Source organism: Eutrema salsugineum, unplaced genomic scaffold, assembly GCF_000478725.1.
Source record: "Eutrema salsugineum unplaced genomic scaffold, Eutsalg1_0 scaffold_19, whole genome shotgun sequence".
NCBI lineage: Eukaryota > Viridiplantae > Streptophyta > Magnoliopsida > Brassicales > Brassicaceae > Eutrema > Eutrema salsugineum.
This window is the reverse complement of record NW_006256838.1, coordinates 1,806,773-1,822,816: the sequence shown is the minus strand read 5'-3', so window position 1 is coordinate 1,822,816 and position 16,044 is coordinate 1,806,773. Positions and strand designations below refer to the sequence as shown.

At 34.1% G+C, this 16,044-nt stretch overlaps 4 protein-coding genes, 1 long non-coding RNA gene and 2 other non-coding genes across 7 annotated transcripts; 3 read left to right on the top strand and 4 right to left on the bottom strand.

The window, feature by feature from the left end:
- Positions 1–4,172: 4,172 nt before the first annotated feature.
- On the top strand, positions 4,173–5,022 carry LOC112087174. Its single transcript, XR_002899937.1, has 2 exons — positions 4,173–4,428; positions 4,733–5,022. It is a non-coding gene; the product is annotated as an uncharacterized LOC112087174 (long non-coding RNA).
- On the top strand, positions 4,365–4,451 carry LOC112087212. The gene has a single exon (XR_002899976.1). It is a non-coding gene; the product is annotated as a small nucleolar RNA Z102/R77 (small nucleolar RNA).
- On the top strand, positions 4,555–4,646 carry LOC112087213. Its single transcript, XR_002899977.1, has one exon. It is a non-coding gene; the product is annotated as a small nucleolar RNA Z102/R77 (small nucleolar RNA).
- A 540-nt stretch (positions 5,023–5,562) lies between the features above and the next one.
- On the bottom strand, positions 5,563–6,883 carry LOC18019704 (MATH domain and coiled-coil domain-containing protein At3g58200). The gene is made up of 4 exons (XM_006402735.1): positions 6,789–6,883; positions 6,542–6,702; positions 6,129–6,424; positions 5,563–5,967 (listed from the first exon to the last, which is right to left on the bottom strand). The coding sequence occupies exons 1-4, from the start codon at positions 6,881–6,883 to the stop codon at positions 5,563–5,565; spliced, it is 957 nt and encodes a 318-aa protein (XP_006402798.1).
- A 770-nt stretch (positions 6,884–7,653) lies between these two features.
- Positions 7,654–8,200, bottom strand: LOC112087117 (MATH domain and coiled-coil domain-containing protein At3g58210). Its single transcript, XM_024156993.1, has 2 exons — positions 8,144–8,200; positions 7,654–8,058 (listed from the first exon to the last, which is right to left on the bottom strand). The coding sequence occupies exons 1-2, from the start codon at positions 8,198–8,200 to the stop codon at positions 7,654–7,656; spliced, it is 462 nt and encodes a 153-aa protein (XP_024012761.1).
- A 3,406-nt stretch (positions 8,201–11,606) lies between these two features.
- On the bottom strand, positions 11,607–13,073 carry LOC18019702 (MATH domain and coiled-coil domain-containing protein At3g58410). Its single transcript, XM_006402733.2, has 5 exons — positions 12,934–13,073; positions 12,738–12,840; positions 12,587–12,638; positions 12,238–12,533; positions 11,607–12,017 (listed from the first exon to the last, which is right to left on the bottom strand). Exons 1-5 carry the CDS (start codon positions 13,071–13,073, stop codon positions 11,607–11,609), a joined length of 1,002 nt encoding a protein of 333 aa, XP_006402796.2.
- A 952-nt stretch (positions 13,074–14,025) lies between these two features.
- Positions 14,026–15,697, bottom strand: LOC112087116 (MATH domain and coiled-coil domain-containing protein At1g31390-like). Its single transcript, XM_024156992.1, has 5 exons — positions 15,664–15,697; positions 15,278–15,408; positions 15,026–15,186; positions 14,635–14,852; positions 14,026–14,466 (listed from the first exon to the last, which is right to left on the bottom strand). Exons 2-5 carry the CDS (start codon positions 15,382–15,384, stop codon positions 14,194–14,196), a joined length of 759 nt encoding a protein of 252 aa, XP_024012760.1. The 5' UTR covers positions 15,385–15,408; positions 15,664–15,697; the 3' UTR covers positions 14,026–14,193.
- Positions 15,698–16,044: the final 347 nt, after the last annotated feature.

The following is a 16,044-nucleotide window of genomic DNA, read 5'->3' as shown; positions in this document are numbered from 1 at the left end:
TTGAGATTTCTTTATAAAGACCCTTAAAGGCTTAAAGTTCATAAATATTGCTACATTAAGAATTTATAAAATAATAAAATATGATACGCGTCGACGAAAAAGGCCAAACATAACGCCGCACGGGTGTACAACTCTTGGAGTGAGTTTGATATATCATGCGGGTCCTACTTTGACCATTTTTCCACGTCACGCACTTCCTCTTGACAATTCATCGCCCACTTTCACTTTATAATCATCATTATTACTCCATTTATGCGTTTATAAAATCATTATTGGTCTTTATAAAATCTCAATATATTAAGATCAGAGGGGTTTATACTATCATTTGAAGTTTTACTAATTCATCATCCGTACAATCAAAACTACCCAAGACGCTTTTTTTTTTGTTTTAAACAAAATATATACTTAATCAGTTAAAAACCCATGCCAATAATAACGAGTCTACATATTAAATATTTTTAAAAAAACGCAAGCATTTCATATTATTTTTACCCTTTTTGTGACGTTTACGATAAGCAAAAATATTAAACAGTTCTTTACTTCTCATGAATTTCTCAAATATTTAATTAGTGTTTGAAATTTTTTAACATTAGTTATATTTTTAAACGTAGATTGTTTTGATGAAATCCAAACCAGTGAAATTAGATATCTTTCAATGATAATAATTTTATAATAAATTTTATGAACTTTTTTGACTAAAAAATAATTGAAAATATCTTTTAATATATGATCTCATAGTCTCATCTATATTTTCGATGTGAGATATTCTTATATGTTCTCTCAAAATAATGATCCATCTAATCATCTCAATAATATTTTATCGGATTTGATCAATTAAATGAATTTTGGATTGGTCAAATTTAGATCAGATTAATAAACTACTTTTACTTGACCGGACTGATTTTGATTCAGATTAAATAGTGCATGTTCAATCTTTAATATCATGTCAAGTTATGGATCTACAACTCGAATCTGTTTAGTAATGTGTATATAACCGATATCTTTTATATATTACTTAAATTTTATCTGAAGTTGTTGACAAATAAAAATTTCTATCTTAATATAAAGTATTCTTACATAAATCAATATACTAAGAATAGTCATTATTGAATTTCTATCGGTAGCTTTATATTTAGCATTGAGATACAAGTGATGATACATATAATGTATGAGTTGCTTAACCTCATTACGTTAACAACACAAAAAGCGCATCGTTCGTTTGAGCTTAATGTACATAAATAACTACATATGAATAAATATGATATGACTTGTGGGGGAGATTAATGTTAGACTAAAATTGTGTATATATTTTTTGTTTGAGTATAGAAATAAAATGTTGGCAAATGATGCTGACCTTTCTGACCCTGAGGAGGGTCAACCCGACAAAATATGACCTCACGTGGGTCCATCACACGTGTTTGGAAGTTTGCTGATTATATACACTGAGGCTTCAAAATTAAATTAACACACATAAATACACACGTATTTATTGTATATAGATAGGTTATAGATAATCTTTTATGAGAAAGGGTTTCGATAGGTTATAGATATCTTTTATGAGAAAGGGTTTCGTTAGGTTATAAATATTGTACATTTATATTTGGTACGTAATATAGCATGGTCTCTATATATCTCTTTGTGCAAGTACCGCTCGTTTGATAATGATATGTACAGTATCATACACGCAGGTACTAGAGCATATACACGTAAAGAACATATTAAACTATCATTTTCAATATAACTTATAAAATACCACATTTTCCCTACTCTCTATTTAGGAAGAATAAAGCTCCAAAAAAAAAACGATGAACTTAATGATAATTATATATACTACAAGTGACAATTGCAAAAACCATTGTTAAACCACAAAAGTTCTATATTTTCTCATAACAATAATAGCTTGTCTTATTCAAAAGAGTAGTTTTATCAAGAGTACTGTATGTTGTTCAATGGTTTGTTTATATGGATAGAAAATTGTGTAGACATATAGTAAGGAATCGGTTTCATCATCTATAATGCTCGTTTTGATTTTTCAGCCATTGTAAACGGTTTGAAAGATAAATACATTTACTTTCGATATGTTTTGAGAATTATTTTGGATTTTAACCTATGGTTTATTTCGGTTTAGAAAGAAAATTTGTCTAATTAAGTTAAAAAAACGGTATAATTATATACTTTGACGAAAAGGCAATAATTCAAAGTCTAAACCACAATATAAGGGAATGGTTTACTATAGTCAATTAAGTTAGCGAGAGTAGTGACAAAGAAAGCTGTATTTTATAAGATAAACTACTGATGATCAAATTTGTATTTTGTGTGAAATGAATCGGTGCAATTTATTATAGTCAAGACGCGTAACAATACGAGAACCCTTTCTCAAAAAAAAAAATAAAAAAAAAAACAATACGAGAACCCTAGAAACGTCCTTTCTGAATGGACGATGAGTATGTATATATAATCTACACACACACAAAAGTATATATATATATATATGTATATATATATGTATATATAACTGCCTGAATAAAGCATTTTTATATGTGGTATTTTTCAAATATGATTTTTTCCATAAACACATGAATTAGCGTTTGAAACAAGACCCTCGAAAATTGAGGCTTAAATGATAAATCTGACATCTAACGTATTGGAGTGGGTTCAACCTTTAAATTATTAGTATGGTGAGATAAATATATGTTGGTCTATATATATATATATTTATATATATAGGCATAGGCAAAGGCTAAAAGGCTAAAACATAAAAAGTAAAGACCAATCATCCGAAAATTGGAAAGTAAAAATCTATATATATATATATATAATAAAAGATGATTACTTGTGTTAAGTTATTTCTTTCCAACAATATGTAATATAAGGGGTTTGAATTTAAATGACGACAAAAGTCACATAACGATAGAGCTAAGTTGTGGGAGGCGCGCGCGAGTCGAGGGAGAGTTAGCGTAGTTGGTTCGACCTATGCGACTGAGCGGATCTCAATGGCGAAGTGTAAGTTCTAGCTGGTTCGGTTATCTTATTTGTAAACCAGCTCTCAATTTGGGACGATATTAATACAATCATTTTAATTAACACAAACGATGGCAAATCCGATTGTCTTATACAATTAGATTTTTTTTTTTCGGTAACATTTTCTTGACATTTAGATTTCTTTTATCGTCTATTAACTCACAAAGACAATCGGTGTCGGTACTAATGCACACTAATTAAGTACAAATTTAGGCCTAATAGTAGTTTTGAACTTTTTTGGGTGGGAAAAAGGGATAACATAAATAAATATATGTGACTATTAATTAAGCCCGACAAATAGGAGAATTATGGCTAAAGAAAAGCTTAGAATACTATATATATTGCAAACTGCAAAGACACACTTGATAATGTCTGATAGAAGAAAACGACTTTATGTAAAGTGATGCACACAAGTTGGAGAATTTCCTTTTAAAATATAGATAGATATTGGACATAATGCATAACAGTTAGTTAACACAATTCAACATGATTCATATGTTGTACATTTCTTGTAATGAATAGTCAATATACAAGCCAACTTATAATTATTCATTTTATATCTTCTCCTTTGCAGAAGCTCTAATTATGTTTAACTAATTAACTATGATTGGATGAGTGTGTGGAGTGAGATTAGGCTTGAAAAAGCCCTAAGGCCGTAATCTTATGATGTTTATAATAATTCACAACTCAGAAGTGTCGTCTGAAAACAATAAACTTCAGAGAAGCACCTTAACTTCCATTGACCTGATCTCAAGGGTGTTCCTAGAACATATATTTAATTCTTCACACAATGTAACACATGTAACCGGAATTGCCTAGAAATATTTCCTTAATCGAAATTTCGAGGCATCAACAAACTAGTTAATGTTAGAAACCAGCTTACCAATTGGATTTCATTCCTTAACATTGCTAGAGAATCTGTTGTACTTGTCTTTGTATAATAAAGCTTTGGAAAATTGGGCCAAATTTTCCTCCCACAATAAAGCTTCACTGTCACAAAAACCTGGACTTAGCTGGGCCTATTTTCGGCCCTTTATAATTTGGTCAATTGAAAGAAACCACTAGGTATTTACGAGGAAACCCCAAAGAAGCCCTAGTTTTATCGATGTATATATATATGCCTCCATCTCAATGGGATTTTCTCTGAGCTCGCTTTCTCGATTACTCTGTTTCAATCTAGATTGAGTTTGTAGGAATCAAATTTCGAGTTTTCTGTGATGGGTTTACTTCGTTTTTTTTTTTGTTTCTCAATTCTCTGCTTTGCCGATAGAAAAGATCTCGTCTTTTAAGAAAAAAAAAGATCGTTTTTGTTTGTGTGATTTGAAGATAATTAAGGAGGAAAAAAGAGATGTGATGATGGAAATTGTTTTCCCTATTGGTTTGATCGCCGATATGATGGCATCTTACGTATTAGCTCTATCTGATCTTTCTTCTCCTCTCACTTTTCAAAAATTTCAATACGTTTTGGGTTATACATGGTTTTGTACGGTTTGTTTTCTGTTTTGGGTCATAAAAAGAGGGTTAGAGAGAAGAGAATGGAATGATGAATGTTGAACTTTGTTTCCCTATTGGTTTGATCGCCGATATGATGGCATCTTACGTATTAGCTCTATCTGATCCCATTCTCTTCACTTATATCCTTGTTTTGAATTCGTTTTTTGTTTGATGTCTGTGTACTTTCTCAATGTTGTCTCTTGAAATTGTTGTGCAGTATCATCAAAAGCATAAATGTCGATCCAATACCATGGAAACAGCTTTAAGGAGCTATGTTACAAATAAAACTTTAAGGAGCTATGACATATAAAACTTTAAGGAGCTAATGTTTCAAATAAAATCATGAAATCAAAATTTGCTTCGGAGCTGAGGACATTGCTCTTTTCCAATCGACCAACTTAGAAATAGCTTCGGGGCTGAGGACATTGTTGTTTTCTTGAGCAATTACTGTAATTTGGAAAATCTTTACCATATAAATACCAAAGATCAAGCTTTTAGAAAACCCAATTAAGTCGTGTTAACAAACAAAATGCTTCTATATGGAAGAACCACACAGCTTGCCGATAATTTTTCGAACACTTAAAAATTATTTGGGCCAAATATGTCCAAAGCCCATCTAGAGGTAATGAGGTACTGCTTCTATGGTTTATCATATGGGCTTGTGTTTCAAGCCTTTATTTCTGGAATTCGAGTATTCGACCCAATTTACCATTTCGTCCCAAGGTTTTGCCGTATTGTGTGAGTTTGTTTGTTTACAAATTATCTGCTTTGCCGAAAGGTTTAGCTTACGAACAACTCTTCTTTGTGAAAACGATCGATTTTTTATAAGACTTTGAAGAGAATTTCAAGAAGAAGAGTTGTGATGATCGAATCTAAGCAAGTCTGAAACTAAAAAATTGAGAGAACACCATAAACTCTGTGATTTATAATATAAGTTCATAGCTGATGAGACTTTGAGTTCTTTAGAAAATTCTCATAGAGTCCCTAAAAATTACTTCTTTACAGAGTATGGGAACTTCCAAGAGTTCAATGTTAAAACCTAAGTCATCAAACAACATCCAACGTTAGAACAGGAGCTCTCGCGGCCAACACCTTTGCCTCCTCTTCCCCTAGAAGGGTTTCAAGATCTGTGCACTTGCGCTTCAAATCCTTAAGTTCTTCCTCTAATTCTTGGATCCGAGTCTCACCAGTCTGCTCTTCCTTCTTCTTTTCCTTAACTTCCTCCACCTTCTGCTCCAAGCAATCCACCTTAATGCCCGAATATCTTAGGTATTTTAGTGCATTATCTGCTTCCATCAGATCATCATTGGAGAGCTCTTGCACTGACTTGCACAATGTCTCGATTAGGCTGAGGAACACATGCACGTATGCTGTCCTCACAGTTTTTGTCTTTGCTCGGAGTTCTAATGCAATGTCGGGATATTTTTTAAAAACACGGGTCACAAATTCCGCCTGCAAATGAGAGCGCATGAATAAAGTTAAATCCCATATGTCTACCAATATCCAAAAACCGAAGCAAATCAGGAAAAGCAATCTCTTATCCCCAAAATTCAAATGATACCGCCTCTTGAGGTTGAAATTTATATAAGTTTGCACCTCTATTAACTACTTACTTGTGAAGGAAAAACTTGAAACCCATCGACATCAATATCTTCCTTTATAGGTGAATTCTGGTTGAGCAAAACAGTAGACACTGCATAATTATCCTCTAGCTTTATCCTTTTTATAGGTTGGTTTGCCTCTTCGTATTCATCTACGTTGCCAATAACTTCAAGAACCTCTACCTCGGCAACAATTTTGACTTCTCCGTTTACTAGAAATCCACCATCTTTGGCAAGAAGTTGGGAGAGGGGAAGCATTGCTGAGTATCCCAATGCATGACTTTTCTGATCAAACCACTGGTGTGCTTCTATACAATCACAAAACATTAAAAAAAAAAACTCAAGTCAAAAACAAGTATTTGCACAACACGTAGACAGAATTTCACAGCAGAATCATAGAGTAGAAGAAGCGTAAAAGTAATCACTTTTCACTTGAGAGAGCCTTTCTGAAATTTGATTGACTATACTTAGAGAAAATTTTGTGTGTCTCCTCCATCCAGAAGGCAAAGTTTTAGAATCAGCAACCACCAGATAAAGAGGCAAACAACTTTTACCACTATCTCCCTTGGGATATGCCAGAAGACGCCTGAAAGCAGAAACCACTGAAAATTATTGATGTTCTCGATCCTAAACCTAAATTATTGGACTAAAAACATAAAACATTATCGTTACCAACTGCAGCCACCGATAACGAATTTATCGGAATAGATATGCTCGGATTGCAAAGATGCAAAATTCTTAATTACCCAAGTGAACTTGTTCACCATTGAAAACTCCCTCAAAATCAAACTACCAGAACATGAAAGATAAGATAATCCCTAAAACCCTAATGGCAAACACCCAAATTATCAAATAAAAACCCCGCCTCTCCAAATGGGTTTGTGTTGTTTCTTCTTCAGGTTTGGACTTCGGCCCAGTATACCATTTTAGCCCAAATTGTCTAAATTATGTCTCGGGGTCCGTTACTGTATATCATTACAAATTAGCTTCTTAAGATTTTATTTTATGAAACATCATATATTTTAAACTATACACAAAAAGATTACAACATTTTATAAATTGATGAAGTGTTATTATAAACATAAGTCGATTGTTCAAATAAGTCAACCTTATAAAAAACCTGTAAAAAAATAATATAAATTTATCACACGAAATAAGTCCATAAAGATAAAATATAAGTTGATGAGTAGAAAAATTTAAGTCAATGGTTAATTAAGTAAAATTAAATTTGTAAAAAAATCAACCAACCAAAATAAAAGTTGATTGCTTAAAAACAAGTCGATCAAAGTCAAAACTAAATCAACTTCTTTATTATAATATAAAGTCCATTTGTTCAAACAACCTTTAAAAACACCAAAATAACAATACTTATAAATACTTTTAGGATCTGAGGTTTTTTTCCATAAAACTAAAAAAAAAAAACTGTCTTTTATTCAATCGGTTTTGTAATTAGATAACGATTAACGACACATTTTCTGAAGTACGTGAGATGAAAGCTAAGAACAATAGACTTCACTGGTGATCACCTTTATTCAATTCAAACAACATCCTCAAAACCAAGTCGAGCACTGTCGGAAACAGCCTCGTTCTCTTCATTCTTCAGTTCGGCTTCAAGCTCAAGCAACACCTGTCTCTGTTCCACGATCATTCTGTCGAGTTCTCTCATGCGGGCCCCACGTGCTTCCATTTTCTTCTTCTTCACGCAAAGCTCCTCCAGCTTCCTCTTCAACCAATCCAACTCGAAACCTACCCCTACCAGATCCAAAAGCGTGTTCTCTGCATCTCTTAGTTCCTCCTCTGTGAGCTCCTGAGGAGCTAAGCAAATTATGTCGATGAGGTCGAGGAGGTTATTCATATAAGCATTCTTCACCAGTTGGTTCTTTGGACGAATATTCGACGCGGTTTCTGGGTGTCTTTCAAAGATTCTCCTCACATAATCCACCTGAGAACAAGTTTTATGTAAAAACCACAAACCAAAGAGAGATCATTTTTTAATGTTAAATGAAGAAATATATAGCGGTGCTTACCTCTGAATAGAAAACTCGAAAGCCATTGACGTCCACGGTTCCATCACCGTTCCACATTGATACGATCTGAGTTTCTTGTATGTGATACAGAAAAAATCAAGCTACTTGTAGATTCTTCAAATGGAGTTTTGTGATTTGAGGATTTTCTTCTTGTAACCGAAATATATACTAAAGAAGATGCATGCATCTTAAATAAACGTGAGTTATCGTTACTTAATAATAATACCTTGTCATAATTAATAACTTATAAATGTTAATGGCGTCACACGTCAAGCTACTTGTCTTGAGAAATGACTTTATGCTCTGTTCAGAGACCCAAATATATTTACTTTTTCATCAAGAAACACAGTGGAATTAAGAAAACCTAGGGAGTCCTCTACTTTCTTCGCAAAATGTGGAAACCTTTACTGATATAAGAGCTTCCTAAGTTAAAACAGAGGCTAAAACACCAAAAAAAAAAAAAAAAAAAACTAGAAGCAAATTCCAAGTCATTGAACAGCATCATTGTGCCCTCTCCTTGTGTAGCTGAGCTTTTAGGGCTTTGTACTTCTGCAACAAGTCATCTAGCCGTTGCTCTAATTCGCACACCCGGCCCGGGTACATTTCTTCTTGTTTTCTTTTACTCTATCAAGTTTCTTCTCCAACCAATCCAAATTAATTAAACCCTAATCTTGAATAGGCTGAGGAGGGAGGACATTCATGTATGATGTTCTCGTATCTTGGTTCTCCGTACGGCAATCTTCTAATGCAATCTCTGGGTGTCTTTCAAAGATGCGTCCGTCTCACAAAAGCCACCTGCGAGTGGAAAATGAATAATAAATATATACAAATATCTAGAAACTGAAGGATTATGATGAGGGACTTATTATTATTATTATTATTATTATTATTATTATTATTATTATTATTATTATTATTATTATTATTATTATTATTATTATTATTATTATTATTATTATTATTCTTATTATTATTATTATTATTATTATTATTATTATTATTATTATTATAATTATTATTATTATTATTATTATTATTATTATTATTATTATTTCTCTGTCTTTGTAAATGTTGTTTATGTTAACCAAAGTACTGTAATTGTAATTTAAAAAAAAAGGGAACCACATCTTGCCCAGTTGATGAGAACGTCCCAAGAGGTTGAAATTTCTAAAAAGTTAAACAAAGTTTGCTTAACAAATTATAGTACTAGTCACCATCATCATTCATCTTTATATTTTTTAGAGCTTGGGTTGGTGATACATCTAAGCGTTTAACAAAGTTTTGATTATTTTTATGAAATAATAAGAAATTAAAAAAAGAAAAACTAAATGGGAACTAAAAATTTGCCTTGTGAGTTGTATGATTTTCTCTGGTGAGACGCGTTCAGTTTTCTAATTGCATACAATTGGTTATGCTAATCTGAATATCAATTAATTCTCACATGTTAGCAATTAATTTGTTTGATTTATCAATCCATCCTCGGTTAAACGAATAAGCATTAAAGTAGTAAGAGATTAGAGTTTTTTATTCTATCAAGTCATTGTTTAAATTAATATTTATTATCATCTTATCATGCAATTAAATGAGTAGTCGGTTGAATAAGCCGAGATATTCCAATCCAAGGTGTCTACACAACCTCCTCTAATGTTTCTAAAAAAAAATTCCTTAAATCTTTTTAGTGGTCATAAAAAAAATCCTTAATCTTTTTAGAGATGAGAATTCACTCTGAAAACCTATAATATCCGAGCCTCACTATAAATTGATGGCGATTTCATCTCAAACACTGAAATCAAGTGGAGCACGGGCAGTCATAGACATGTTCTTTTCATTCTCTAGTTCGTTCTCAAAGTAGAACTATACAAGCTTTTGTTTCTGCACCTTTTCTTGGAGTTCTCTGATCCTGGCGCTACTTTCTTGCTCTTGCTTCTTCTTCACGTAAACCTTCCAAAGCTTCATCTTTACCCAATCCAACTTAAACCCTACATCTTCTAGGTCAAAAATCGTGTTGTCGAGAGGCGATGTTAGCTCATGAGGCGATCGACACAGTGTCTCAATGACGTCGAGGAGGACATCGATGTAAGCTTTCTTAAGCTGTTGTTACTTTGGACGGAACTCTGATGCAGTGGCTGGGTGTCTTTCAAATATCCGCCTTACCCATTTGACCTAGTAAGTAGTACTAAAGACGATGTACAACAATAATAGAGACTAGACGATCCGAGATTCAGTATTTGGTTACCTGTGAAGAAAGAATCTGAAACCCATTGACGTCAACTGTTTCATCATCACTATCTCCTATGCATCATCGGAATAAAATACGGTTAACTGACTCCCTTTCTTTCTTTCCCTCTTGAGTGGAATCCAAACTGCAAAGAGCATGTATAAAAAGAATTGATCTTAGTTGAGGAGAATTAACCTTTAATTTGTTTAAGAGAAACGGAGACAGAATAAGGCAATACTTACAAAAGAAACAAGTTGCCTTTGGGTTCCTGCAAGAAATAGATATATGAAGAAAATGCATGCATCTGTAAATTGACGAATGCGAGAAGCCTTGGATTTCTTGTGACTTGATACGTTTCAACAAATTAATAAATGATATTATATAATACCAATGGAGAAAGAATGGAATTAAATTCGTTTGGCTTTCAACTCTTCGTTTGCCTATTATTCAAAATATTTTTTTAAAAAAATCTTCGTTTGCACTAGACATTACATTACTATGTCATCAACAAACTTAAATCCAGCATTAGTCATGGATTCCAGTGCAAGATCATCCTTTGAGATTTTCTTAGGCGACTGGCGCAAAGTCTCAGTCAGGCTGAGTAGGACATTCATGTACCCTGTCTTCAGATATTGGTTCTTTACATGGAGTTTTGTTGCAATTAACATCTGGATGTCTTTCAAACAAACGGTTCACAGATTCCACCTGCGAGTGATGTAAATATAATAAAAATTGATGTAAGAATTAGTAAAACCATATCAGATAGCAATCTTGGGAGACAATGGAAACAGACCCAAAAACATATACTCTTAATTTGCATTGTTTGGTTATCACCGTATTAATGAACGGAACGCTGCGTTTCATTAATGGAAATCTTCCTATATGTTTCGTGGGAATGAAGAAACATATAGTGGGAAGATATCCATTGGAAATGTTTTGGCTATTTGTATTAGCCGATTTTGGTGTGTGGTTTCATTATTTCAAATTAAACAAGTATTTCTTCTTCTTCTTCTTCTTTCTTTCGTTTGTTAGTGTCTCTTTTGCTTTCTGAGCAAGTAATTTATCTTCAAGATATCTTTTTCATTTTGTTTTTCTATTGCTCTAAATGGAAAAATCGATCACAAAAATCAATTATGAAAAAGGTACATGCAAAAGCAAGAACATCACTTTTCAACACCAAGAACATCACTTTTCCATCAAAACACAAACGACAAACCAAAAGCATAACCAAAAGCCCAACTCAGACTAAGAACTCAAGTACTGATCAAACGAGTGAGGAGCTCTTGCTTCCAACAACTCTGCCTTCTCCTTATCCACCTGAGCTTCCAGCTCTAAGCACTTCTGCTTCAATGGCTTAAGCTGTTCCTTCATTTCTTGCAGCCTAGCCAAACAAGCCTCCTCTTTCTTCTTCTTTTCCTTTACTTCCTCCAATATCTTATCTAACCAACCCATATCAAACCCTGCATCTGCCATGTATGTCAGTGCAACGCCTGCATCTGAGAGTTCATCGTTAGAAAGTTCCTGGGGCGATTTGCCTAGCTTCTGGGTTAATCTGAGGAGAACATTAATGTAACCTGTCCTCAAATGCGGGTTCTTGGAACGGAACTCTAATGCAACTTCTGGATGCTTTTCAAATAAACGGCTCACAAATTCCATCTGCGAGTGAAAGATATATGAACAGAAGTATCCAATAACTATTTTATGATATTTTTGTATCTAGAAGTGTTTCTACTTGATATATCAGAAGTACTTACCATCCTTATCCCACAAAAGAAAAAGTAACGAGAAAAAACAGAGGATGCTAACAGTCTTTTGTGGTTGAAATTTCTACAAAGATTAAACAAATTTTCCGTCTTTCCTTAATTAAGTTTCTTACTTGTGAAGGAAGAACTTGAACCCCATTGACATCAATCGTATCCTTGTGCAAGTCACTAGACACCGCGCATTTATCGCTAAGCTTTATCTTTTTCACAGGATTGGTTGTCTCTTCAGACTCTTCTGATACATCTAGTTTACTAGTAACGTGAAGAGAACCAAACACTGCAGAAAAATTGACTCTTACATTCACCAAGACTCCGCCATTTTTGGCCTTAAATTTGCCAAGGGGATATGAGGACTTTAAACCCAACTTGAAGAGATTCTGATTATCACCAATCCACAAGTCGTGTGATTCTGTAAAGTCACGGAACATAGAACTGAACTAGTCAAACAAGCATTGCACACACCACAAATATAGAATCTTGCTGCAGCATAAGTCTCGTGAACAAGCAGAATCAACTGAATAAACTAAGCCAACATAGAAATACTAATCACCTCGCAGTTTGGAGAGTTTTTTCCGAACTTTGATTTACTAAAGTAAAATAAAGTTTTGTTTGCCTTAATAAAGAAAATGTAGGCAATGATCCAGAGTCGACTTCCAGAAACAAGAAACAGAGACAAGTAACCATCGTTATTTCCTTCATGATGGACACCAAAACGACTGCAAGCAAACTACGAATAAAAGAATCACCAAAACGAAGGAGAATATCCGGTTTAACCTAAACTGGACGAAGACAACAAGTTATCTTCTTACCACATGCTGCCACAGAACAAGAACTGATCACAGTAGATTTTCTCACAGAACAAGAACTGATCAGAGTAGATTTTCTCAGATTGCAAAGAGAGGAAATTTTTAGTAACCCACAGGACCTTCTTCTCAAATTGCTTCTCCATTGATGTCGATGAAAGACTATTCGCTATCAAATGACCAGAATATGAAGAGAACGCGAAACCCTAGAACTGGAGTGCCCCCACACCAGACTCGTGACTCGAAAAAATTAAACAGAAATCTCGAGCAATATGAACGAAACTAGGAGTTCAGATTACAATTTGGAATCAAAGCTTTATAAAACTTATAGATATTTTCCTTATAAATATTCTGATAATTTAAAGACAGACTCTTCGTGTACCACTCTCTGTTTCTCAGACACCAATGATGATAATTAAACACAAGTGCGTTAAAGAAAACGTAACGAGTACTCCTCAACAACAAAATATATATGTACTTCTTTACAGGATGCGGAAACTTATAACCCAAGTTAAGTCACTTATAATATATCGAACAATGATATGGCTCTTAGACTTCTCCTTAATTGAGTCAATAGTCTTTGTGATGATTAAATGCACTTAGCATCGATAGCATGTAGAAAATTGATTTTAAAATTAATCACAATATTTTGGAATTTAATCACAATATTTACTCGTCTCATCTCGTATCCCACGGATTCTATCAATTCTCAATCTCTCCTTGAATGTTATTTTGGGTGTTATATGCATCCTTTATAATTGTCTCTTTGATGTTCCAGTTTTGTATCACTCCTAAGCGAGTTATTGGGTTGTAATAGCATTAGTATGTATTTTCACTTTTTTTGGTAATAAAATTAACATTAAAACCAAAAAATTCGGTCTTTTGTAAAGTTTCTTCATACACCTCAGAAAATTTATGAATGACAGCTACAGACAGTGTTTGCTTGAACACAACTTGGTTAGAGCTTCCCATCTTTCAGAGAGATCCCATTGCTACATATTCATCATACCATGAATTAAAGTTAATTTGACTGTCTTTGTGCGCCAACAGTCACCGTTCAGACTTGGGACACCAAAACAATTCTGATTACTTTCCCATCAAGAAACAAACTGCAATTAAAGAAACCTAGCCACACCTTAAAGATGAAAACAAACAAAACTAGAACACTAGTTAGATCCAAACTCTTAAGTGCATAGTCCTTAAACAACCTCATCGTAAGAATTCAAGTAGAGCATCCATGTCTGAGCACTTATGCTTCAAATCCTTCTACTCCTCCTCGATTTCTTGCATCCGACTCTCACCAGCCTCTTTGAGTTTCTTCTCCAACCAATCCAATTTAAACCCTGCCATTGCTACATATCTCAGTGAAGAATATGCGTCGGCCAGATCACCATTGGAGAGTGCCTCAGGGGACTTGGACAGAATTTCAGTAAGGCTTAGTAGGACATTCAAGTATGTTGTTCTCAGATGTGGGTTCTTTGGACGGAGTTTTGATGCAATGTTTGGGTGCTTTTCAAACAGACTGTTCACAGATTCTACCTGCAAGTGAAAAAATGGACATATAAAGTAAAGCCATATTAGATATTGGTTTTTGGAGACTTGAAAATAGACCCACAAAACATATATGCAGCTTGTATATATCAAGGAACTACACTATAGTATGAGAGTCTTCCGTATATTTTTTTTTTTCAATTTTTTTCCGATTACCTGTGAAGGAATAACTTGAAACCCATTGATTTCCACTACAGATGAAGTTTCCTCTAACACATCTGATTTTCCAATAACATCAAGATTCTCCACCTCGGCAGCAATCTTGAGTTCCCCATTCACCAGAAATCCACCATCTTTGGCATGAAGATTGGTAAGGCAAAGCATTTCTAAGAAACCCCAGGCGGGAAACTTCTGATCATACACCTCTTGTGCTTCTGTAGAATCATGAAACATATAGAGATGATCTAGTAAAAACAAGCATTGCACAACACATTAATAGAATCTCGCAGCAGCATAAGCCCCATGAGTCCATTACAGATAGAATCATAAAGTAGAATCTCGGACTCCGCCTTAATCATAAAGTAGAGCTAGTGTAGAAATAATCCACCTTGCACTTGGGAGAGTTTTCCCGGAAGTTGATTAACAACAGTTAGGCGAAACTTTGTGTATCTTCTCCTTCCAGAAGGCAAAGCTTCCTTATCAGCAACCGCCAGAAACAGAGACAAATAATTACCCGCACAATTTCCCTTGGGATACAACTCAAGACGCCTGTAAGCAAAAACCATAGACAACAATGGATGTGTCACGTAACACTAGATAAATTGGACGAAACCCGTTAGAAAACAAGTTATCTTATCACCATTTGGAGCCACCGACGACGAATTGATCAGAGCAAATTTTCTCAGATTGCAAAGAGGAGAAATTCTTAATCGCCCAAGTAATCTTCTTTTCATATTGCTTCCCCATTGATTCTTGATGAAGAAGATTCCTCTGCAGCCAAACAACCAGATTTACAAGAAGTGAGGTTATATACCGTAGAAGCGGAGTGGCGCACAACCAAATTTTGTTGATCGGAAAATCAAATTACAATTTCAAGCAGCAAATTACGGGATGAACTCGAAGTTCAAATAACAAACACAACAAATTTTACTAGTAATTCAATACGAGAAAACGCGCATAATCAAGGAAATGAAGCATGAGAGGATCTAAATGGTCAAACTGTATAGCGTTTACTTTACTATTTACCCCTTAGAGTCGCCTTAAACTCAAAAAGATAGCCATTCCAACAGTGACAACACCACCGCTTAAATAGCAGCCAGGTTATAAAGTGAATCGTGTTGATTACAAACACTAAAGGCATACGAAAAAAAATAAAAATAAATAAGGAATACGAAACGCTTCGGCTTCTCCTAGCTCATAGGTAAAGTTTCTTCCTACAAATCGGATATACATAAAGAAGATGAATCTAGCATATAAATATAGGAATTCGAACAGTTGAGTCATCTTGTTTCGATGATCTGTCTTAATTACGAATTAAGGGACTTCTAAAAACGATTCTTCATGTGCCACTCTGTTTCTCAGACAATAATAGCATTGGCTTATTTATCAAGAAACATAACTGCATAC

Coding starts and splice junctions, on each gene's coding strand:
- LOC18019704 (XM_006402735.1), bottom strand. CDS start 6,883: ATGGTGAACAAGTTCACTTGGGTAATTAAGAATTTTGCATCTTTGCAA. Junction 6,425..6,541: donor AAGGCTCTCTCAAGTGAAAA/GTGATTACTTTT, acceptor GTGATTGTATAG/AAGCACACCAGTGGTTTGAT. Junction 5,968..6,128: donor TTCAAGTTTTTCCTTCACAA/GTAAGTAGTTAA, acceptor TCTCATTTGCAG/GCGGAATTTGTGACCCGTGT.
- LOC112087117 (XM_024156993.1), bottom strand. CDS start 8,200: ATGTGGAACGGTGATGGAACCGTGGACGTCAATGGCTTTCGAGTTTTC. Junction 8,059..8,143: donor TTCGAGTTTTCTATTCAGAG/GTAAGCACCGCT, acceptor ACTTGTTCTCAG/GTGGATTATGTGAGGAGAAT.
- LOC18019702 (XM_006402733.2), bottom strand. CDS start 13,073: ATGGAGAAGCAATTTGAGAAGAAGGTCCTGTGGGTTACTAAAAATTTC. Junction 12,841..12,933: donor TTGTTCTGTGGCAGCATGTG/GTAAGAAGATAA, acceptor GTTTGCTTGCAG/TCGTTTTGGTGTCCATCATG. Junction 12,534..12,586: donor AGCAAGATTCTATATTTGTG/GTGTGTGCAATG, acceptor GTGACTTTACAG/AATCACACGACTTGTGGATT.
- LOC112087116 (XM_024156992.1), bottom strand. CDS start 15,384: ATGGGGAAGCAATATGAAAAGAAGATTACTTGGGCGATTAAGAATTTC. Junction 15,187..15,277: donor GTCGTCGGTGGCTCCAAATG/GTGATAAGATAA, acceptor TTTTGCTTACAG/GCGTCTTGAGTTGTATCCCA. Junction 14,853..15,025: donor AAAACTCTCCCAAGTGCAAG/GTGGATTATTTC, acceptor ATGATTCTACAG/AAGCACAAGAGGTGTATGAT.